The sequence below is a fragment of the Oryzias latipes genome, chromosome 7 (assembly GCF_053564925.1).
Source record: "Oryzias latipes strain Hd-rR chromosome 7, Olatipes_Hd-rR_3.1".
Taxonomy (NCBI): domain Eukaryota; kingdom Metazoa; phylum Chordata; class Actinopteri; order Beloniformes; family Adrianichthyidae; genus Oryzias; species Oryzias latipes.
Genome location: NC_136243.1, coordinates 30,573,716 through 30,598,002, shown reverse-complemented (window position 1 = coordinate 30,598,002; position 24,287 = coordinate 30,573,716). Strand labels below are relative to the sequence as shown.

At 40.6% G+C, this 24,287-nt stretch overlaps 2 protein-coding genes across 4 annotated transcripts; both read right to left on the bottom strand.

Annotated features, from left to right (window-relative positions):
* Positions 1 to 369: 369 nt before the first annotated feature.
* Positions 370 to 14,239, bottom strand: fkbp1ab (FKBP prolyl isomerase 1Ab). Of its 2 annotated transcripts, none has more exons than XM_004070311.4 (5): positions 14,034 to 14,239; positions 13,905 to 13,952; positions 7,121 to 7,233; positions 5,112 to 5,265; positions 370 to 1,502 (listed from the first exon to the last, which is right to left on the bottom strand). In XM_004070311.4, the coding sequence occupies exons 1-4, from the start codon at positions 14,068 to 14,070 to the stop codon at positions 5,137 to 5,139; spliced, it is 327 nt and encodes a 108-aa protein (XP_004070359.1). In that variant the 5' UTR covers positions 14,071 to 14,239; the 3' UTR covers positions 370 to 1,502; positions 5,112 to 5,136. The 2 variants fall into 2 exon arrangements, with proteins under 2 accessions (XP_004070359.1, XP_078806062.1); XM_078949936.1 differs by lacking the exon at positions 370 to 1,502 and adding an exon at positions 4,234 to 4,447 and having other exon boundaries at positions 14,034 to 14,236.
* A 1,054-nt stretch (positions 14,240 to 15,293) lies between these two features.
* Positions 15,294 to 21,748, bottom strand: nsfl1c (NSFL1 (p97) cofactor (p47)). Of its 2 annotated transcripts, none has more exons than XM_023956406.2 (9): positions 21,589 to 21,748; positions 20,954 to 21,054; positions 18,709 to 18,786; positions 17,428 to 17,590; positions 17,197 to 17,292; positions 16,999 to 17,108; positions 16,782 to 16,919; positions 16,478 to 16,648; positions 15,294 to 16,223 (listed from the first exon to the last, which is right to left on the bottom strand). In XM_023956406.2, the coding sequence occupies exons 1-9, from the start codon at positions 21,688 to 21,690 to the stop codon at positions 16,061 to 16,063; spliced, it is 1,122 nt and encodes a 373-aa protein (XP_023812174.1). In that variant the 5' UTR covers positions 21,691 to 21,748; the 3' UTR covers positions 15,294 to 16,060. The 2 variants fall into 2 exon arrangements, with proteins under 2 accessions (XP_023812174.1, XP_023812175.1); XM_023956407.2 differs by having other exon boundaries at positions 18,709 to 18,783.
* Positions 21,749 to 24,287: the final 2,539 nt, after the last annotated feature.

The following is a 24,287-nucleotide window of genomic DNA, read 5'->3' as shown; positions in this document are numbered from 1 at the left end:
GTGGGCTTCACAGGGTTAAAGTAGTCGTAACAGGTCTGTGAAGAACAGAAACCTTGCTTGTTTATTGGAGCTAAACACCAATTTTAAGCTCCAAACCTCTCCCATCTTTTTAAGTGGGAGAACTCGGAGAATCTGCTACTGCTTTGCCGCACTGCACTCGTCTGTGCAATCCTGCTGCTGCGTACTTGAATCAGTGTTCTTCTAATATGGTGCAGCACGCCTGGGATGTCTGGAGAATAGAACAGCGGCTCACAAGTCAGACCCTCCAATGTAAAAAATAAAATAAAAAAATATCCAAATACAGCAAACACACAATAAATAAAGGGAGCAATTTTTTTTTTTTTACTACATAATGAAAAATACCAGAGATTGCATAAACAGGTGTAGAGCACCTCTTTTATTTTTTAAATACTTCATCATTGGTTTAGCCTGAATACGGTAACATATCAGCACAGAACTACACAGCACAGAGGCGCTCTGCTGCCATACCGGTCACAGCTCGGCCGATATGCGACACGGACAGTCACTATGATACAGCCAGGCCAGCAAATTCCTGCATTTAAACTCCATTTAAAACTATTTCAGATATAAAAACCATGTGGATGCCTGGATTTTAGCCTTTTATTTCTACAAAAACATTTAACTACCCAACTAAAGCTATTTAAAAGAGGAAAAAAAAATTTGCTTACTTTATTCTTGGTAGATAGATACCTGGCCTTTAAAAACTAATGATTCCAAATGTTACACAGAAAGAAAAGGACCAGGGAAGGTATGATCTCATTCCATAGCCCTCTTTTGTCAGTTTCAAGCATTTCAGAGCTTTTTAAAAAACGAAATCAGACTTCAATTAGTGTGTCAATGCAGTCCCAGCTGCGTATGGCTTTAAATGGGGTTTTAAAAAAAAAGGTGAAAAGGCAGCCGCAAAGGAAAAGTGGATGCAAGGCGATTACATGTAGATTTCCCATCAGGCGCCATTAAACCATGCAGACAGGGCAAGGGGGTAACATGTTTAGGCACAAATTATTAACAACAATGTCCTGGTCACTCTTCAGCGAGCGTTATCACGAGGAAAAACAGTTCAGAGCAGAAACGTTTAAACTGGGGAGGGACACAAATGTGTGCTTTTCATTTTCATACGTGTTTGTTTCTGATACGACGAGGTTCCTGCTATTCTAACACCAGTACAGTTCTCTGAAGAGGTGAATGTCGCTGCAAGTGGTTCATTGGTATTTTTGCTCATCTGAGCGTCATTTTGCACAAACGGCAACAACCCCCCCCTTCCACCCCCACCACCAAAAAACCACAACAACAAAAAAAAAGGTTATGCGTTTGCGTAAAAGGTTTGAGGTTATGCTTCAGCAAGAAAGATTATCATGAAGAAACATGGAAACAAAAACACAAAACAGTCTTAATTTGATTAAATGAATGGTGGAACAGTAAAGTCAAGCCTCTTAAGCAAAGACTCCAAGCTTTTTCTCCAGATTGCTGTAGTGTGACATCACCTGTGAAGAAAACAAAGACAGAGTCATGGAATTACCTTGGTTCAGACCTTTGACTGTATCTGAGAACTGGACTGAGTGATACCCTCTCCCTGGCGTTCCAAACAGGAAGTTCCTGTTGGTTCCAAAAAAAACCAACATAGTCCCATAGACTTCTATTGAGAAATAAACAGCTATAACTCAGTCTATTTATCAGAGTACCGTAATTTCCGGACTACAAGCCGCTACTTTTTTTCTGCGCTTACAGCCCTGCGGCTTATTCAGTGACGCGGCTAATTTATGGATTTAATTAGCGGCCGCCATGTACGTACTTTCGAACTCAGTGAATAGTTTGAATTCTTTACCTAACACCAAGCACAAGACATTTATATTCTACACACCTCTAAGCAGCCAAACAGCATGGACTTGACTTCAGGTCTTAGACACTTCAGTCATGGTTCAACAAAATGAAACACGCATGCCCAGCCGCATCCCAGAATCCTTTGGGGCCATTAGACCCAACGCGCACGTGATCGCCGCTACAATATGATGAAGCATCAAGTTAAAAGCAATCGTTAAAAGCAGCGTAAAAAAGTCCACCGTCACCAACGGGTTTGGAAAAGCCGGTTTGCTGCGTGACGGAGAGAACAGCGCATGGAGTGAATTTACACTCCATTTACGGTTTCTAAGGAAACCGTAAAAGCGGAATTTTGCTTTGAAAAACTCACAGCCTCCGTGTGAGCTGGAGACATCTTCTCCTGCTGATTTAGCTGCGGGGCCGATGGCAGTCTGAAGGCTCCCACACGTAACAACGCATCCGCCCCTCATACACAAAACGTACAGTATTAAGTCCGATTGCTTTGCACAGAAACGATTTGCTCCGTTCACCGGCGCAATGGGGACGAAGCGCTCCTCCTTGAAGCAGCCCTGGCCAGAAGTGTCGGAGTAGATAGGAAGGGGAGACAAGGAGCGCGCGGGGCGGGAGCGGAGCGCAGAGGCTTCTGAATTCTGACGCACGCGCCGCACTGAGGCGCGCGTATCACGCTGAGGCGCACGCTTTTCAGTCGCCGCTGCTGTATTTTACCGGTGTGTTTTTTAACCAGCCCTGTTACTCCCATAACGCTGCTGCGACACAAGCGGAAGGAGAGCTGTACCCGTTCACCCCTCCATGCACTGCTGATACTTGCTCATTCTTAAACACGTACAACAGAATGGCGAGCCGGGCGTTGGCCCCGCCTTTAGCCCCTAAGACTCATGGGAAATGTGGAATCGCGGATGTAAATTTCCTCATCATAACTGAGGGATGTAATGTTGATTATATGGTTACTGTTTGTAATTTTATGTATGATACCTAGATTGTCAATAAGTAAAAAAAAAATGAAATAAAAACACCATAACTGAGGAACTTGTGAACAGAATAGAGGTCCATGCTGTTTGACAGATGTCGATACACTCAAATACATGAGCCAGAGGCAAAGCTGGAACCACCCACAATGTGCTAATGAATTGCACTCACACTGGGATTCTGGCCGTGATCTGTCAGGACGACAATATCGCCTAACACATGCGCGGCTTGTACTCTGCCGCGGCTTGTGTATGTATAAAACTAATTTAGCCATTCTGGCTCTGCTACCTTTTTTTAAAGTCCCACTCCGATAATCTTTTGATCTAATGGCGTTCTTCAAATTATCATTCTGTTTTTAGTCAAAAGACAAAACCAGGGTCGTTTCCTAAGCCATATTTTCTGTAGAGCAGCAGTAGCTCATTTGAAAGTCATCTCTGAGTTGTTGGCTAGACCGTAGCCACGGAGAAAACCCGTAACCGAGTTCTTTGTTTTGTGTTCTTCCACTAGCTTACAGCTCCTCACAACCCCAACCCAACATTACTGCTGCAGCAAAAATGGCGAGCACTGCTGGAGCTATCCAGCCATACAGTTTTGAGACAGATGCCAGCGTGGATGAGGAAAACAAAGACATACATGCATCTATTTGTCTGCAAGTGGATGTATCAGAACAGAGCGGAGCAGGGAGCGTGTGACCTACCATTGTAGCTTCTACATCACAGCTACAAGCTTTTTTAAACTGTCATTTTCTTCATTCATAATGATTTGAATATAGAAACACTCAGAAATGCAGAGCCCACATGGTCATAGTCCATGCTATGAAAAAATGGTGACCAGATTTACTTTAATTTGTCGGAGCCAGAAGAAAGCCATTTTCTATGGGTGACATCACACCTAGTCCAGTTCTTCTATGCAGTCAATGGTTCCGACATACCATAACATAATGCAAATCCCCCCCCAATATTAGACATATGAAGATGCAAAATGGGAATGAATTTCTAATTCTTGTGTTGGTTTTAAGCAGTCAGACTCTTTTATAATGTGATAGAAAAGCTTTTACCTCTCCAGACTTCCTGAAGGACTCTCAAAGCTGTGATTGCAGGTTCTTTAAAAAGTTTTGGTCTTAAACTTTGTGCCAGGCTATTTTCAGAGAAATGTCTTTAGTTTTATTTGCCAAGACTCTTCACAATAACCTACAGATGACTTCAGTATGACTATATCTGATCAAGACAGTGCTTGTAAAAGTGCTTTTCTGTTTTATTAAAAAAAAATGTTTGGATGTTTAAATTTCTGCTAAAGCAGGAATCTATGGCTTTTTCCCATCCTATGATGTTGACATTAAACAGAGGTGGAGTTTGACATTGCGTGTTTCAGTCATACACAATTCAATAATGAGTGTGACGTCTCAACCCATTGGTTTCAGATTGGGACAGACTTTAATCCTATGCAAGTGTTTCCTAACCCTGGTGATCGGGTAAAACTGTCCTGCATGTTTTCCATGTTTCACTGCGTGAGCAAACCGGACTCTGATCATCATCAAGCTCCACAGAGGATACAGGAAAATACAACTGAGAAAACAGGAACGTGTTCCCCGAGGACCAAAGTTTGGAAACAGCTCTACTCGGATCTGAAACAGGGAAAAACAAGATGTATTTTTGCCCAATATGACTGACATTTTTGCCTTTCATAAAATATTTTTTAACGCTTTAAGTTTTTAAAACAAAGAAACCTAATTTTAGAAATAGTGAGAAATCAATAAAAAGTAGAAAAGCCTTTCAAAGGAAGATCAGAAGAGCATCTGCCGTCTATTGAAATTAGATCAATATTAAATCAATAAAAGTCAATCCTGCAAGGTGCAGTGTAGATTCTGGAGAAGTTAAGAACTAAAAAATCTATTGAAACCGTTTTTTCGTGAACAAAACACAATATCGATTTGTGAAGATTGGTTTGCTATTGATGCCATTTCTTGTAGTTTTATAAAAGAAATTAGCATTTTTCTTAGTTTCAATGTAAACATCGTATTAATGCAAGCTCCACCCTTGTTCACGTCAAATCATTAGTACTGTGAAAACTATATTTACATTAAATCAATATTAGAATGAACTAAATCCCTATTGAACAATATCTGATCAGAAATGTAACTGAACTGTAACTTCATCCATTTGAATGGACTCAGAAATCTGTCAGTAACATTCAGCCAACCCCTGCTCTTATTTATTGGAACTTTGGTTTTTGGTTTTTATCAATCTAAAAATGCAAGGAAACTGTAAAGTACAAAGCAGACGACTTACGCAGCAGCCGGCCTGCAGGACGGCTTCATTCCAAACCGAGAAGCTCAACGTCAAAGACGAGCGTGGCGTTAGGAGGGATGATGCCTGGGTGGCCTTTGTTTCCATACGCAAAGTCTGATGAGCAGGTCAGCTTGGCTCTCTGACCAACGCTCATCTGGAAAAAAGACAGAAAAGGGCTAAGCACACGAGGTGCGACCAGAGTCTGCTTAAAGCTTTAAAACGTCTGCATGAATCTGCAGGACCTGCGTTCACCCGATTGGTTGGTTGGTAATGGAACCAATAAATGATACCCGTCCAGCACGCCGCCAACCACATCAGCAACAACTCAATTATGTCTGCATCTGAAACTATAGAGCTGCTAAGAGCAGACGGCTCCCCTATAAACACATCAGTAAATATACTATAATGGTTTTATGGTTCAAAGAGGATGAGCCTGAAAGAATGGCTATTTGGTGCAAATTATCCGTCTAAAAATATGGCAGATTTAAGACCAAACGTCTCATAAAAATTCCTTTTATCTTGTTTTCCTCAACAAAACGGATTTTTTTTAACGACAATCATGTGAAAGCTCACAGCTTTAGTGAAAAGCTGGAATTTCTGACAGCTAAATTGACAAGTTTGGCTTTTTACTGTTGGACTGAGTCCATTTTCCATCTGCAAATACTCTGCTGTGTTTTACTGACAAATGAAACTTCAAGATACCTACAACCCTCCACTTTGCTCTGGAACTGACTCCAACCCCCCCCTAAAAAAAAGTGATGCACACAAACCAAAACCTAAAACGTTGGGGGAGCCAAATTTCATCAAACCAATTTCATCAAAACTCCTCAGTTCTAGAAACCACCATGGTTCACCAACGCAGTTTCTGCATTGGTGAATCCCGGGGGTTTCTAGAACTGAGGAGTAGTAGTAGTAGTAGTACATCGGTTGGTTGTAGTAAAGACTACTGTTATACCATGGTCTGGTTGAATACTCGATTCTGATTGGCTGCTGGGTGTGCATTAAAACCTGATAACCGCACGGTGAAAAAAGAAGTTCCGGTCACCTAGCTTAAATGTTTTGTATCGCTGCGCCGGCTTCTTTAAAACAACCTTTTGCTTCATCATTTGGACAAAAGCAAGCGGTAAGAGGTGAACTTTCTCTCTGAACTGATGCTTTATTCAACCCATCGGGACGATCAGCATATATATATATCGCTGAATCTTGACTGCAGCGGTGGTGCTGCGCGACGCGGCCTATATGTTACGTAACATATAGTCCGCTTTTTGTGAGAAAAGCGATCCAAATTGAAAAAAAAAAACAAGAATTAACAACTAAAACCTGGTTAATATGTATTGCTTTTGTAAGTGACCATAGTATTAGCGGGTTAATGGCCTTTGAAGTGTGCGTTATTACTTTTTAACGCACTTCGCAGAAGCAACCGCCCGACTTTTTAACGGCGTGCGTAAGAAAGTAATAACGCACACTTCGTCGGCCATTAACCCTTACTTATGTAGGACCTTTCCTGAAAATATCATTTGTATCAGCAGAACAAGTAAAAGGCTGATATTTCATGAGAAGAGGGCCATTTGGACTTGTGCGACGGCGTGATAGCTCCAAACGTGGAGCTCCGGAGTTCGTTCTTAAGACATCCACCTGTCCAAATGGTTCATGTCTGCCCCGTAAAATAACCCACTGCATGGGTGGTGGACGTTTGGGAATGAGTGTGGTTGAGGAGTGAGGGCTCAATAGTGTTATCTATCAGAAACCAGCAGTCCTGCTCCTTCATTTTCTCTCCTCTACAGATGTGGTTTGAAACCCTGGACTTCAAGAGCAACAAACCTGCCCATCTGCAGATTATTGCTGCAGACTCACCTGGAACAGGTGTGTTCAGTCAATCGGAGCCTGATATCACCTGACCCAGCTGATCACCTTGCAAACATGCGTCCACCTCTTTAACAAAACATTTCAAAGCTGAACTTCTGTTTCTGCCGCCGAACTGTTGTGTTCAACAACATCCCGCAGCCCACCTGCACGACACCTTCCTCCCAGCCTCGGATCACTTCCTGTTTGCCAATCTTGAAGCGGAAAGGTTTGTCCCGGTCCCGAGAGGAGTCAAACTTCCGTCCATCTGTAAGGCAGCCTGAAGGAGAATGAGTCATTGTCAGGTGCAAAACGTCACGTCTGAGGGAGACACTTCAATAGTAATCACAGATTTGTCATCTTATTTTCTCATTAGGAATAGACGAACATTGTGAAATGCGGTTTACAAATCCCAGAGTAGAAAAAACTGCTGGAAGGCTTTCATTAAAAAAAAAAAACACACATAAGAGGAATGGTTGTTCTGCAAGTCAGTGGAACTGTTGCTTAAAGGCACTTGAAAAGTTTTCTAAGAAAGTCTGGCCTCTCTGAATTCTGCTTCAAATTAGAAATCCAAGAATTGTAGATAGAATCGGATGCCGTCTCAGTCCGCTGAGGAATTTGTGACAACGACCAACGGTAGCCGGGACAGGCAAGGGACCCCGAAATGGAGATGGCGAGTTAGGAAGATGGATAGATGCACGGACAAATAGCCACAAAGAATAATGGAAAAATACCCTTTTTGCAGCATTTAAGTAAACTGATGGAGGCAGTGGCTAGAAAAGCATTTTGATATGCATTTGTTTCACTTTTCTTTTGACACATTTAGATGAAGTAAAGGTCAGTGTCACACAGACAACATGAACACTCATTAGGCAAAACAACTTTTCCCTTTTATGCTATGTTTATGCAGTGTCTTACTAATGTTTAAATACTTTTTAAAGGATTGTTGTTGTTTTTAAGGATTTTATTATTCATTTTTAATTTATAATGTGTGTTTTTTAACAATGCTTTTTTATGGGGCGTGCCACTCTTTGCGTGATGAGTAAACAGACTGCTATTCAATTTCCCCTCGAGATCAATAAAGTCTTATTCAATCAATTATTCTTCTGAACCCAACTGAAAACAGCAAGTGCTATTCGACGTTCCCGAAACCCATCATGTCTTATTCCCTCACACTCCTCTAAGCAGAATTGTTTTTGAACTCAGACAGATGTTTACGCTTTCCAGCAGGAACAAACATTTAATAATTACAGTGAATTTCGGTCAGATTTAGTTTTGAATTATGACTGGAACCGCCCAGAACCATTCGGATCCGTGCAGCCGAGCTTGGATCATTACATTATGTAATGTAGTTTTAGGGAAACATGGGTACAGGAGAAGTTTGACAGTGATATTCTTGCTGCTTATTATGATCGCATGTCATAGTGAGCAGGTTTACCACAAACTGGGGTTTCTCCAGCTGCCTGTTTGTGAGGAATGTCAGGCTCTTCCCTCTGCATTTTATGTAGAAAGCTCCTCTGGGTGAAGCTTTTCGAGTCCACAGCGCCTCGGTGGCCTCTCATAAAGTGATTTTAGCACAGTCTGCCCACACAGCAAAGCGCCTGTGGAGGCCTGCACCACTCCTACAGAGCTAACAGCTTTACATAGAAGGTTTGCTGATGTTTTATGAAGACGTTTGATCCTCAGAAACCCCTTTTTTTTCCTTTTCATTGTTTCCTGCTTAAAGCTGTGCTTCAGGGCCGTTGTTTGGGACCGACAGGAAAGGAGTCTGCACAGGAAATCCTGCCGATGGCGTGATATTCTTTTTTAAAAAAAAGGATAAAAACATTGTGATATAATCTTGAAATAAACAGACTTGTCATTGTTTTTACCATCCAGGCCCACATTTCTGCTTTTTTTATTATTACTTTTTAGAGAAAAGTTTTTTTCCCCGAGCACAATAAGAAGACTGAATCCACCGACTGCACCCAACTTCCTGCACAACACACTTTTCTGCAGCTGCGTGACTCTTCAACATTTTGCAGATGATTGTCACCTTCAGTGATGTGCAAAATGTTGATTTTATCAAAGAAAAAAATAAACATTTAAAATTATGAAAACACATCCTGATGAACAAAGCTACATATTAAAGAGGTTTTTAACTTGACATAAATAAATGGCTCCTACTGCTCCCGACAAAACTCACAGGCTGCAGAGCAACAAGGGTTCCTGCAGGGGGAGCTGAAGAGCTTTACACCACTTCCTCTCCTTTTTTGAGGAGCACTTTTCACAGGAGGGACCGTTCTTGGGCTTTTTTAAATCAAAGGCGGTGCCAGCAACAACACTGACTCCCTGCCAGAGAGATTGAGTCAGTCTGTGTCGCGACAGCTCTCTTAATGTGGCCCTCTGGAGACCCCCGCACTGTTGAGTCATTCACTTCAGGGAACTGATATGTTCACACTCATTCAGCCGTGGCTTTTCCTCCACATGGCCCTCTGCCCCTGAACGGATGCCTGGTCTCTCAACAGTGACGAACATTTTTAACACAGAGCTGTGTCCTATTGTTTTACGTGTGCAGCACCTGCAGAGCAGGTAAAAGCATTTGGGTTCCAGTATGTTCAGGTTCAGCCGTTTGAACTCCGACCTACTTTCTAGTTTAAGCATGAAAGCCTGGGAGAGATTTGAGTTGGAATAACAGTTTTTGTTATGTACTTCAGGATTTTTGCTCTGAGTCACGGCAGCATTGTTGTTTGCATTGTTGACATAGAGGGCGTCTCACCTGTAGCCAACAGAAGCTGGAGCTTCAAGTCTGCAGAATAATGGAGGAATTCTTTGAGATTAGCGAGGAATGCCTTGTGGTAAAACAGCAATAAAGAGTAGACATAATGCAAAAATAATACGTTTTATAACTTTTTCAATTTTTTTATTTAAAATAAAAAACAGCAAAGGGAAAAAACTACTTTGACTTAATAAATTGCCTTGGAATATTTCACAGTTAGCATTGATTTGGCTTTTGTAGTATTGCTCTTTTATTTAGACACAGGGGTTCAATATTTGTTAGTGAGCCATTTAGACTTAATTTAGCAGTTTATTGAGTTAAAAACCGACTCAGATCATCTTTTGATCCATCTTAAAGGCGCTCCCGGTGGCCTTTTAATTATGTTTATGCTGTTTTTAGCCAAAATTATTAAACCTGTGTGGTTTTCTGCAGAGCAGCAGTAGTTCACTAGAAACTGCCCTCTGAGTTGTGAGGGCTGCTGAGAGCTTTCCGTTTACATGCTGTCCCGCTAGCTTACCGGCCCTCACACACCGGTGAGCCAGATGCCAGCTCAGATGAGGAAGAAAAAGACGTCTGTGGAGGCATCAGAATGAAGCAGAGCACGGAGCTTGTGGACCGCCCAGTGTTTACGTCACAAACACGCTTTTAACAACAGAATTATTTTCGTCATTCACAACAATTTGAACAAAGAAATACAATTTTCAGCAAAACTTTCTTCAAACATGACCTCCATCACCAGAAAAATGTCACAAGAACAGGTTAAAAACACTAAAAATACCATTTGAGTGGGAACACTGTTAACTATAGGCCATAATGACTCATTTAACTAATTTGACCTTTAAAAATAATTTGATCTTGCCAAGATTTTCTTTTTACTGCAATGATAGGCTGGAATTTTGTTCTTTTTAGGTTGTGTTAACGTCTTATTTGTTAGGGATCATCTCTGCCCTTTACTAAATGAAGAGCATGACCTCAGCTTGACCTCCTATTAGGGACTTGGATTCTGCTTTGCAGCCAACCGGCTCATTAGACAGGAATGTACCACAGGGACCATCAGGGCCACACATAGATAATGAACTAATACGAGTTCATCCTTATCCATGGGGAGGAACACAAAATAGATGGACAGTGAGGAACTGAGCTGAATCCTATAGTTTATAGACCAACTCTGATGAAAATCCTTTTTTTTTTGTTTTTAACATGTTCTTGTGGCGTTTTTCTGATGAGGGAGGACAAATATTAAGAGACTGAAGCTCAAAATTGCATTTCTAAGCATTCCTTTATTTAAATTGTTGTGAAGCAGGAGCAGCTGAAAAAATGCCATTTGAAGTGGGTGTTTGTGCCACAGACGACATGCTGGGCGGATCATAAGCTGCCTGCTCCACTCCATTCTGATGCATCCACTTTCAGACAAATAGATAAACGTGTGTCTTTGTTTTCCTCGTCTGAGCTGGCGTCTGGCTCCAAACTGTACGGCTGGATAGCCGCAATATTGCTCGCCATTTTTGTTGAACCAGTAGTGTGAGGTTGGGGGTGTGAGGGGCTGTAAGCTAGTGGGAGAACATGTAAACAAATAGGTGATGGGGAAGAGAGGGCGGAGTTACTCCACGCCGGAGGTCGCGCCCACAACTCAGAGGCGAATTTCTAATGAAACCTTGACGCTCTGCAGAAACTTTGTCCTAAAGAATGACAATGTTTTAAATGTTGGCATATTGATAATTAAAAGACCCCTGGAAACGCATTTAAAATAAATCAAAAGATGATCAGAGAGGGTCTTTTACTGAAGACGCCTTTAAAAAATGAATAAAGACGGGCTGAGCATCGAATAAGTAATAATTTCATCATCATTTAGCATTTGTAGCAGTTATGTTATAAACCCTAAGCAACCATAAGATAAATGCATTTTAGTTCATGCAATATTTGGAGGCCAACTAAGCAAATGTTGAGAAACAATGACAATTTTCAACGCCACTTTGCTAGCCAAGTTAGTAACTTTAGGTTTATCAAGCATTTGTTAGTTTAGAAACCAATCTTTCTATTAAGATATTTAGCTTGTCATGTTTTCTGTAACTAATTTAGCAGTTAGAACACGTAGAAACTAAAATAGCATAAAATAACTTTTAAGAAACTTTTTTTTTAATACAGATATAAAATCATTAGTTGCCTGGGCTACTGTTAATAACAATTAGCAGAAGTAAAGTAAAATAGTCCATCTGAATAAAAATATAACACAGGTGTTTCTTCTTTTGGTAATGTTCAGCAGTAAAGATCATTTTATCAGAGTTGTGTTCCAGCTGTGAGTTTTTTCTCAGTTTCTGGTGTTTTCCTTGATGAGGTCACTAAAGGCTACAGGTCAACGCTTTGAAAGCTGAGGAATCAAAGCTCAGGCTGTTACTCTATAAAGATCCTGAAGAGACCCCCCAAATCCTCCTCAGTCTGTGTGAGTGAGCGTCAGAGTGCTCCTTTTGAGGGCGGGGGTTGATGGACAGGTAGGACGGGCTACTCTGCATATTCTACATATGTCATATAGAACAGGTAAGCTAGTTGTTGTCACCTATTGTAGGTTTTAGTAAACAGCTTAAAAATCCAGGCAAACTTTTGTTTTTCTCTGTATTTAAGTGACATGATAGTTAGATCTGGTTTTGTTTCGCTTTCTCTCATTTCTTCAGCTTAATCCTAGTCCCTTCGTCTTCTCTTTTTGATTTATTCTTAAGGGGTGTAACGATTCGATTCGTATCATAATTTGTGGTTGACAATAAAACTCGTTATTGGTTCTTTAAGAGCGATCTGATTCATTGACCTAAATTGGATCCAGGACGTCTTTAACCAAAACTTTAACCAGAGTGACTCAGAGAGAAATACTGATCAGTGCAGGTGAAGTTTTCCACATTCCTCGGATTTCTTGAAAGATAATCAAGTGTAAATTCGATATGTGTCCAAACAAACAAGTATAAAATTATCAATGTCAAATCCATTCACAATTTATTTTTCTCAAGTTCAGCCCACTGTTGTTTTTTCCACAGGGAACATTATTAGTATATTATCATTTTTTTTCTGCCATCACTTGTGTGTCGTCTGCTGTGATAACATTTGGTCGTTTTTATAGTAAAACAAACTTAAAAGTTCTCAATCCAAGTGGTATTTTCCAATCAGTTTATTTCATCTTAGAATGGTATATAGATAGATTCCATTAACAATTTCAAATCTATTTATCAATTAAGTCAATTAAACGTTGCACCCCTATATATATATATTAGTAATAAAAGTCCTTTGAGACATTTGTATTTTGACTTATGCTCTTATTAATGTATAATTTTATGTTAAATGTCAATTAAGACATTATTATTATTTAATTATTATTATAAAATGTTGGATTCAAGGCACTTTAAAAAACATTTTTTCATCAGGGTTTTTAGCAGTCGGGTCATTTAGTCAGGAAGTCCATCAGCAGCAGAGGAAGATCAAATTCTCAGGCATTTCCGCAGGAAATCCATTCGTTCTTCTTGCCCGTTCGCCGGAGCTCGCGCTCCCGGTGTCAGAGCAGAGATGTCAAACGTGGAGGGATGTTTTTTTATGGCCGAGACGGACCTCGTGCTGTGAGGTGGGAACCCTCCTAAATATCAACTGTCCCTGGGGGAAATATTACAGGAATAACAAGGCGAGGGTGCCATTATTCCCGCAGACCAGACGGTTATAATCCGCTCAACTAAATGCCGCCGTGCCCCCTCCCCTCCCAGCTCACGCCCACCCCCACGAACCCAAAGAAACTAACAAAGACAGAAAATCAGACGGGATTTAAACCCCCGGCGGTCTGCTGTCTGTCTGTCTACGGAGCAGGAGCTCTTTTTTTTTTCTTCCGCCGTCTTCTGTCGTCCACTGATGTTCACGAGGCTTTAAAAGGAGAAGTCGGGGCTGACCGGAGCCGCGCGGCTGCTAAAAGGAGCGCGCGCGTCCCTAAATGTGCTCTAGGGGGGCGAAAAAGATGTGTTTCAAAATCACAGCCGAGAACATAAGGGGTAAAAATGTCTTCCGTGCATTAAATGGCTCCGACAACCCTATTTGCGGTTATATTGTGACCATTTTGGGCCATGTTTCGGGTCTTCCCCCTTCCCTAAACCGTTTTTGCTCTGAACGGTCTTCGGGGGACCCCCGCAGGAGAAACCCCATATCCAGGATAAGTTTAAAAAACTCACCAACATAATGCACCACACACGTCTGCCCTTTTTTGGGGAAAGTCCTTCCTGTGAAGAAACCATATAAAGAAGGATATTCAAATAAACAGGCGCGCCGCCGTTCGATTTGAGCGCACGCGCGGGTTTTACCGTCACCCGGAGTGATCGTCTCGATCTCCACTCCCATTTCTGCGGTTCTCCTTCTGGTGTCCCTACGCCCGGTGCTCTCCTCCCGCAGTTCGCCTGTCTGCCACCTCCCCCGATGGATGTTCTCAGCTGGATCTCTCCACTCGACAAGTCAATATCCGGAAAGGTACGGCACTTCCGGCTGATATCTTCAAAATAAAACGAGTGGCAAGCTGGGGAGTCACATCGCCCCCTGTTGGTGAGATAATTTCAGAATCAGAATTTCCTTTACTATTGTCTTCACAATGAAATTATGATACTCCCAGTGTGCGTAAAAGAACATATATGTTAGTATTAGACATGAAAAAATCCAATTTAAAAACAAAAAAGAATGTAAAGTCTACAAAAAGTAGCATATTCTTAGAGATTAATTTTTCAAAATATAAACTCAGGTGATTTTTTTAAACACCTGTTTTTAAACACTTATAAGATAGAACATCTTTTTAACACACTGAATTTATTGGTGTGGTTTTTGTTTGATAAAGAGTTGGGTCTTTTGGTTAACTTACACGTTCAAAGAGGATGTGTTCAAGATCATCTTTTATTATTGTATTTTTTTATTGATTATTGATAAGATTTCCCCAAGGGTTTAAAGTGCCACTTAAAAAGCAAAAGAATATTTTAAGGCACTTAAGGTCAAAATCAAAACAGTGTACCCCAGGGAATCAATTGGAGGTCAGTAAAGGCAACCAGAATTAAGAGGCATGGCATTATAAGGCAGAGTTTTGATTTTGGAACAAATTCAAGGATTTTAAGTGTGCCTTATCGTTTAAAAAATACTTTAAGGGGAGCTCTGAATTAATTTTTGTTTGTTAGATTTATGAATTAATGACTGAGGCGCACTATAAAAAATAAAATAAACCTAATTTTTACTGGCATTTCCTGCACTGAGATGATCTATGTGGCGCTGGGTGTCTTATTTCGAAAGAAAGTAGTGGTAACCTGTCAAAAGTTAGTCTTAATTTGAAAAAAATAAAATGAATTTTCTCAATTTTTTTTGTTGCCAAAAACTTTTCATTTATATTTATCCTAATAGCAACCATAACATAAATGCAAAGGCTTATTTTTTCTAAAGGTTGAATTAAGACCGTGCTTCCTACGGGGGGTTGTCGTCAGTGAGAAATCGACCCGAAAGGCTCTTTAACCGTTGAAAGTTGCAGTCCCCTGCACCAAATGGTTTAGTCTTCACACAAAGGAAAAAACAAAAAACACACAAGACCATAGTTTGTTATACATCAACCATAAAATGGATTTATTTAATCAGAGGTCCCAACATATTTCTGTGTTGCCCCGAGATGCATAGAAGATGTCAGTGTTTTCAAATTCTACGATAATAACCAGCGGTCACGTCCGTTCTGCCGTCCATCTGATAAGACTGGCTTTCCCCCTTACATCAGGCTGTATGAAAACGCTGCAATCTAACTGGGACAAATCTGTAAAAGAGAAAACTAGGAGAAAAAGGCAGTTTAAAAAAATAATTCCTTCTGCTTTTCCACAAAGGGAAGGGGGGTGATTCTGGAGGAGGAAAAGGAAAATAAGGCTACTGGTATCAGTTAGAGTGAGGAAAAGATTTTCATCTGTTTTGAACTGTCGTGTATGAGGAGAATTTAAAAAACCTAGGACCAAACTTTGAGCATCACTACAGGGTCAGATTGGGATTAACAGGAGAAGAACTTGGTCCAGGTTCAGTGAAGATCTCAACAGCTAGAGAGACTCTCAGAGAGCTGGACTGTGAAGGAGAAACCCTAAGCACAGATTTCCTCCTAAAACCACAGTTTAGCAGCATTTGCAGGCTCCTCTGGGATTCTGCCGCTGTGGTTGCACTGAACGCCTCAACGCTGGGCGCAGACAGGGATGAGGCGGGGACGCTCAACGTTACGTTTCATTTAAGAAAAACGAAAATCAGAAATGAAGCAGTCTGTGTGTAAGTTCATGTTTGGGTCCTAAGCAGGTCCACGCGGCCGCAGAGCAGGGTTGCTTGATTGACCGCCTCACTTTAGCCGCTGGACGATGACGGCATTGAGGAGGTTGGCCTGCTGCAGCGTTTGGCTCTCATCCGACAGCTCCTTGTTAGGAAAGGTGGTCATGAGGACAAACTCTCTGGCAGCCATGGTGGGCCGGGCCGCCGCCACAAACTGCCGGAGGTCTGACACCCTGAGGAAAAGAGAGAAGCACTTACAAGATGAACTCCTTTTTGTTCATTAAAATGAAAACATTCTACCAACATTCACGTCACCAACAACCACATTTCTTGTTCAAACAAAGAAAAACTGAACCAAAACAAACAGATTATGAATCTTCTTTTACATTGACATTTTGACTCTTCCTACTTCAACCAAAAACTATAAAAAAAGTCTTAGAATACGAAGCAGTTGGACCATCAGCAGGACTTTAGGTGAAGGGCACACCTGTGGGTGTGGTTGAACTTCTGGACCAGCTTCCCGCCGTCAGCCAGACGGATCTGGATGTTGGTTGTGGGCTGGGAGGGGTCGAGGTTTACAGAGGCGCTGGCTTGAGCCTCGATGGCAGCCTGGTCCTGCTGGGACAAGGTCGGAACTGTGACCAGTTCTGGAGTGGCGCTGGAAGGAGGAGCAAAAAAAAAAAAAAAAAAACCAGGGTCACCGAAAAGATACCAGTTTTCTACTTCCTGACTAGAAGAAGAAAAAACACACACACACACACACAATTGTAGTATAAAAGGTCAAACTGCACCTTCCCAGCTTTTGCCCTTCACCCTCAAAGGCTTTAAAGGCCACTTTGGGCTTGAAGTAATCTTCGTCTCGGTGGTCTTCCATATCCAGGTTGACCTGGCCCCCCCGAGCACGCTGCCTGAGCTCCAGAGGGATCTCCCTGAAGAGCGTGAGCGGCAGGTTAACAGCTGGACCAATCACCATCATCAGAGCAACATCCACATTTCCACCGTTCTCACCCTCTTCTGATGGCTTCCAGGAAGCTTGCGTTTCCAGGGTCACTGTAGTTCCTGAGCTCGCCGTCGTCCAGACTAAAGCCGCTCTTCCACAGCTTCAGAACCACGTGGACCTGAGTCGTACACATATACCATGCATGTCTACAGGAGTTTGCTCCTCTGCAGAAAAGCCGTGTTCCCTAGAAACAGCTCTGCACTCACGTCGTGTTGACTGCTGGAGGCGCGACGCTCTCCGGCCACATAGGCGGACTCCTCCTCAGGAGCTGCTCCCAGCCTATAACCTCCACCAATAAAGGCCTGTGAGGAGACGCAGTCAAACACCATTAGAGAAAAAAAAAAGACCCCAAATGAACTCATTTACAAAATTCGCAGACTTTTTTTTTTCTTTTTCGGATACTTTATTTATCCCTCAATGGGGAAATTCTTCTCCACCTTTGCCCTGCTCGTTTCTGGTCCTTTCCCGCTGCGGTCCAAAGGCACGGCTCCATGTTCTTTGGCTCCTTTGAACAGATCCTCCACCACCTCATTGGAGCTCTTCTTCTTAGGAGGTCCCACGATCTGCTGTCCGCTGCGCTCTGATCCGCCCGCAAAAAACCTGGAATAAAATACAAGGCAGGTTCCTCCGTCATTTAAAAACCATAAAGCTGAAATTACAGAGAGGAAGGGCGAAGGGAACCTAAAGATCCAAACAGACCGAGGAAACAAAACCCATGTATGGTTGAAGCTCAGCTTTAACAGGACTTGTATTAAGACACCAGAACCTGTTTACATGCACACAGAAAATCTGATCATTTGTTGTCTGAACTTTAAAGTAGACAACATCATGTTTCTATGGAATACCAGCAGGTATCTGACCTCGTTTTCTTTTCAATAACCTGTTTTAGCAGTTTTCCTGCATGTTCACTGGCTTATTTTGTTCTTGTACACATCAGCATCAGCCTAGAAAATCAGATAAGAGGCATTTACATCAGAACAAAAGAGCAAAGGCAGGTGTAATGTGGTTTTTGTTTTTATGGAGCATAAGTAAAGAACAATAGCTCCATGTTTTTCCAGCTCTCACACGATAAGAAGAGACTAGAAATTTTACAATCTCACTCAATAAAAATTGTGTTATTTTAATGGAGCGAGGCAGTGAAGCTTGGGCCGACTGCTACAGGTTTTACCCAACGGCCTTTTCACCTATTCTTGATTCACAACCATTTGAATAAGAAGGAATAAACAGAAATGCAATATTAAGCTTAATGTCTTTCTATATGTCCTCCATCATGGGAAAATGACACAAGAACATGTTAAAAACTCCACGGTTTCATTGAAGTGGGTCTTTAAAGCAACAGAATCAGCAGAAACACTGAATTATCAAACATCTTAAAATGTAAGTTCCCTTCAAGTCAAGTTTGACAAGGAAATGCAAAAATAAAATGCATGTAAACTAATTAAAAAGCACCAAAAAGAAAAAAAACTGCATAAAAAGCTGATCATTCTGTGCGTTCAGCTCCGCCACGCTGCAGTGAACTGCCAGCAGAATCTGTTGATGCAGCACAAAAGCCAGCAGCTCCCTCGCAATGACTAGAGAGCAAAAATAGTTTGGTGCATTCAGGAGTCAGAAGGTGTGCAGCTCTGTCAGCAGCTGAGCCACAGCAGCACAACCACGTCACACACGGACACAACTCTAGCGGAACCAGCAACTACCACCTGTCCTTTCAGGAAACTCACCGCTGGCCTTCCTCCTCGTCACTCTCATCCTCTGCCTCGTGCATCAGGTCTCTGAAGGAAGTCACTCTGGGCTGACTGCTGTGGACCAAAGTTTCAGTTATCATCATATCAATTTAAAGTTTTGTGTCATTTCTGATTTGATTGTTTGAAATAAACAATTTCCAATCCAATGAAATCATAAAAACAACAACTAAGGGAAAAAAAAGTCTTATTTTGAAATATTCAAAATTATTAGGTGGCTTTTCGTCCTGAATTCACTGTAAACATATCAACTCGTAAACTTTCAGTTCCTGATTTCAAAAAACAAGATGTTGCATTGTATATCACTTCATTCACAGAAAACAGAATTTTTACTCATTCATCTACGGTACATGTTTTGTCTGTGTAAATGCAGCTCTAGTCAAACAGTATTTACAAAAACCACACCCACATCATAACCTTGATAACAGGAATTTTGGGTACAGGTACAGCCATTGACTGTATGTCAGAACTGGACTGAGTAACCTTGCCACCCTCGCATTCCAAACAGGAAGTACCCGCTGGGTCCAAGAAGCCAAAGAATTCCCATATGCTTCTACTTAGAAATAAACAAGTATTACTCAGTCCTTCTATTTGTCTCTACTACATTTCTCTTAGCATCTTCTTGCTTATCATAACTTTTTCTTTCCCTTTTCTTCTGTAGTGAAAGTTATTTGAACTGACCAATCAGATTTCTCCATGAAAGTTTGTGGTTTCATGCCCAACTTTAGATTGGCAGACTCTCCCAAGTCCGCTTTCAAGAAGTAGGGGTGTGGTCTTCCAACAAGCTCACTTCTGATTGGCACGAGTGGTTGCCATAAAAATATCTACTCAGACCAACTGCTTACTGACCATCTCTGGGTCAAACATGGCGGTGTCCGCATTCTGAAAATATGACGGCTGAATTTACTTCTGCTCATGGCGACCAGAAATAAGCAATTTTCTAAGGGTGACGTCACACTCACTCACTCAGTCCCGTTCTCTGATTCAGCCAATGGTTACAGATGAAGAGCAGAACACTAAAATCCCTTTGAGGCACGTTCACACTGTTTGGTCCACAGTGGAATCAGTCTAAGATTAGTCTTGTTTGTCTGGCTAGTATGAAGGAACACATGATGGTGTAGTTCACTTCAGTGTGAATGGAGATGAACTTTCTTCAGACTAAGAGTTGAAGTGAATCAGACAACATAAATGAAGAAGGATCAGTATTCTAGGAGATGAAAAATATATAGTAGCGTGAAACATGAAAAGGTTTCAGTTTTCTAATTGATGCCTAATGTGATTGTCTGGGGATCAGCAGGGTTTTCTTTTTCAAACCCCCCATACATCTTCGTCAGAAACTACATAGGGTGATACCACTTTCAAATAGGTGACTGTTGGAATTGTTTGATGTATGAATGTCGAATCAAAATGAATCAAGTGAAAGTGAAATTGATCCCCATTTAAACTGTTTAAGGGAATGCCCTAATGTGGCAAAAACAATCTTTTAGTTCCACCTAAGGATTTGGTTTTTCTGTGCAGCAGCATCTGGACTCTTAAGTTTAACCTTTCTTCCAATTTCAAAATCTTAAAGCATGTTTATTTTTGCTCTATCAACAACTAATCCTAGTTTAAAGCCACTGCTTTTCCAAGCCACCGCTTCCTTCTGAAGCAGTTTAATATGCCACAAAAAATAAAATAGCTTTGCATACATATAACACAATAACTTATTTTTAATATTAAAGTCAGCCACAATCCATCCTAACACTAAATATAAAGCCATTTTCCATCATCTTTGCCACAACAAGCGTTGTACCACGGTAGCCAGAATTTGTTTCCCCTCGGTCGTGGTGCTCATTTTCCTTCTTGAAAAGCAGAAAGAGGAGGTGGATGTTCACCATGTGTTTTATGCTAAGGCTGTTGTAATGTTTGCTATGGTGTTTCCAGTTTTTTTCAAGTTTTCAGCGTTCAACAACAGTCAGTGACGAAAAGAGTAACAATTAATTTCTAACGGAAAATTAATAACTATATGTTTAGTAGCTACATGATGGTTTACAGAGCAGAATACTGGAGATCTGAGAGAGTCCCCTCTTGTACACGGGGATGCAAATTCTGCCAGGGATGGCTACTTTGACTGACACCTGACAGTGGATTTGAAATCATTCCGTCTTGAGGCGGCATCCATAATCTAAATTTACCTCTTTGGTATTGATAAATTATTCACTATCCCCCCGGTTGGAGAGCCTACCTGGGCCCTGCGGACCTGGAAACCGAGGATCCTCCCTCTGGTTGGGGAAGAGTTACTATGTCGTCGTCGGCGCCATCTTCAAAGAAGCTGGCAAGAGCAAGCTGGAGAACGATAAAGATCCATCAATACAGCAGACGACACGAGTTTATTATTTACTGGTTCTTTGACAGCTGAGCAGAAGAATCCAACCAGCTCTATCAACCAGTTACAGTTTTAAGCTCTATGTTACCTAAAAATTCTAAATAAATGTGTTTTTCCCTAAATCATTTTTCAAAACTAACGCACAAGAGGCAACCGAAATAATACGCCACCTAATCTCTGCACGAGCACTGAAGCTAAACTCGACATAACGGTTCGCCGGGTTTGACGCAGAACCGGCCGAACTTCACCGACAAGCCATTTATGATAAGGAGAAAAAAAAGGTTTTTCCAAATTCAGCCAGAGGATCTGAACTCCGACCGCGGCGGCTCCACTGGTGCCGTCAGAAATCGCCGTTCATTGTCAAAGAGTGACTTGCATTAATTACCGGTACCACAGGCTAACGCTAGCCGGTACGGCACATGAGCGCCGTTTTCTCCGGACAGACGGTTGGTCAGCCCGCCGCCGCTGTGTTACAAAACACGGACAAGATGTACCTGTAGGTTCCAGCCCGCGGACTCCAGGAAGAAGCGGGCTCTCTCCTCGTCCACATCTGTAACAGCCACGAACTCTCTGATAGACTCCTCTTGACTCGCCATTTTGATTTGGCTCCTTCGGTGACCTGTCCGTGTCTTCCCAAGGAAACAAGTAACAGGTATTGGTTCCTACCCAGGATTAAAAAAAGGAACGCACACGTTTCCCTTTCTTTAAAAAAAGAATCAGGCAAACTATTAAATTATGACTCATGAAAAATTAGTTGATCCCGACATACGTTAATAATATTCATACCATTTGCGTTTTCTTTTCAATTTTTGATTTGGCAGCTGTTTATTTTAAACACACGGGGGCGGTGCAAGCACGTTTTATGAAATGATTTAAAAAAATAAAGAAATCAATAGGGGAAAAAGGGGGATGTTTTCGTGACGTTTACCCATCCAAGGAATTTTTGAGGCTTCGTTTTGGGTTTGAAGAGAATGACTGCAGTTTTTGTTTAAATGACATTGAGACTGTGGGTCATTTATTCTTTAACTGTGGAGTAATAAAAACATTATGGGAAGAGTTCTGCTGTGGTAGACTTCCAAAATTGCAAAGCCTGTTCATTTAGACGCAAAACATATTTTATTCGGGGTGGCATCATCTAATTGACCAGAAAATATTGTTCTTAATTCCCTGATATTGCAAGAAAAGTTTTATATTCATAAAAATAAATATTTGAAGACCAAACCACTTTTTATTACATTTCTTGAAGAGCTCTGTTTTTATTTCCAATCACTTCGTTATATGAAAAAGAAGAATGGCTTGAAATTACTTAGTTTTGTTCAGACATACAAACTTAATTAGTACCCCTAACCAGTATTAAACTATTTAGATGGATCTATGTTCTATTTAATTTAATTTAATTTAATTTTTTTTGTGTGTGTTATGTTCATTCGTTTTTTCTATTTTTTTTATGTTTATATGTTATGTTCGGCAATGGTGATTGTTATTCGAGGTAATGTTGATTATTTAGTTACTGTTCGTTATTTTATGTATGATAACTCAATTGTCAATAAAGTTTTGAAAAAAAAGGGGGGATGTTTTTCTGCGCATTTTCACAAAGCAGTTTTCTATTACCATCTTAGTAATAACATTATTTATTTTGTTTATACTCAAAACACACCTTGGTGCTTTTATTCTTATGATTATGTTTGATTTCATTTTTGTCTCATTATGAAAAAAATGGCAAGAGATACTAAGCTCAAACAAATAAATAAAATAAAACCAAAAATCCAACAACAGTGAAAATAAAAACTTAAAGCTCAAACACTAGAATTTTGAAATTGTACTCTTTTTGTATTATACTTGGGCCTACATTTTTGTCTAATTAATCTATTAATTTTTGTAATTATTTTATATTATTATTATACAGTAAGGAACATTTTGAAATAAACTGTACATCATTTATTCTGAAAAAATAAAGCAAAAAAAACTAAACATATACAAAAATAAAAGTAACATGTTAATCCATATAAAGCTGAAAGGTTTTTCCTGCCTTTTTGTTTGTGCTGGAAAAATAGTATGTAAATGATGTCTTATTCAGGCAATTCATTCATATAAATTTGTAGTTGTATTGCTAAATTTAGTTTTATGAATATAATATTTTGTTACTAAAATCAGAAGATTTATCATCTAGAATTGTGAATATAGCTTCTTATATTATTTACTTTTCCTGTATCTGTGTGAGAAAGCAACAGCCCCCAAAACAAGACGAAAGTCATTAAAACAGGTGAACACAACAGCAAGATGCTACACACTTTTTCTGAACACACTCTTCACAGCTGCATGTGCGTCAGCCACAACTTTGAAGTCAGTTTCAACATGAATACGTTTTCCATTTGGAATCCCGAATGGAAAATGTATGAGACTCGATGAAACATGAAACTGTTTATGTTTCCTGTGAAACATTCCCACACATTTTTACAGTTACAAAATTGTTGTGAGGTGACTGAGAGACAGTTTCAGGTGTCAAATCAATCAGTCAAATGAAAAGAAAAGAAAGTGAAACAAATTCATTTAATAAACGCTGTTTACTAAGTTTGACAGACAAGATTTTTCTGTAACCGTTTTCTGAGATACAGAAAAGAAAATTCTTTCTTTGTTATTGAAGTTTGTAGCTTTCGTTTGTTTAAAGAGTTTGCAAAAAAATAGACATCAGACTAAACCTCTGAGGTGCTAAAGCAGAAATAGTTTAATTCATCCATATGCATTACAACTTCAGAAATAGGGAGTCAAAAGAAATGTTATTATTTTAAAGTTACTGGAGAATATAAAAAACACTTGGGTTGTTTCTTCAACACCCTTCTTGGGTTATTCCTGTTGGAATGTTTTTTAGGTTACTTTTTGGAGCAATACTAATTTTCTGGGCGTGGTTTACCTGTGCAACCCCTGGCGACCCCTGAAGGCATGTGCCAAATGGGGAACAAAAATAGTGATTTCATTTTAACCCATTTTTTTCCTGACTTAATATAACCCAGAAAAAAATTCCCTTATCCTCAGAGTTGGGTTAAAAGCGACTCAACTTGGGTTATTTTTAACTATGGCAATCTGAGTACATGACAATAACATCCTTCATCTTTTGTTTTTTCTGGACCTGGTGGAAGCACAAGGCTAACACTAGCTTCTCCTGCAGCCTCCACACTTTTCACATTCCCATATT

Coding starts and splice junctions, on each gene's coding strand:
- fkbp1ab (XM_004070311.4), bottom strand. CDS start 14,070: ATGGGAGTGGAGATCGAGACGATCACTCCGGGTGACG. Junction 7,234..13,904: donor GTGTGTGGTGCATTATGTTG/GTGAGTTTTTTA, acceptor ATTCTCCTTCAG/GCTGCCTTACAGATGGACGG. Junction 5,266..7,120: donor GGGAGGAAGGTGTCGTGCAG/GTGGGCTGCGGG, acceptor TCTTTTTTCCAG/ATGAGCGTTGGTCAGAGAGC.
- nsfl1c (XM_023956406.2), bottom strand. CDS start 21,690: ATGGCGAGTCAAGAGGAGTCTATCAGAGAGTTCGTGGCTGTTACAGAT. Junction 17,293..17,427: donor CAGAAACGAGCAGGGCAAAG/GTGGAGAAGAAT, acceptor GTCTCCTCACAG/GCCTTTATTGGTGGAGGTTA. Junction 16,649..16,781: donor GAAGGGCAAAAGCTGGGAAG/GTGCAGTTTGAC, acceptor TCCTCCTTCCAG/CGCCACTCCAGAACTGGTCA.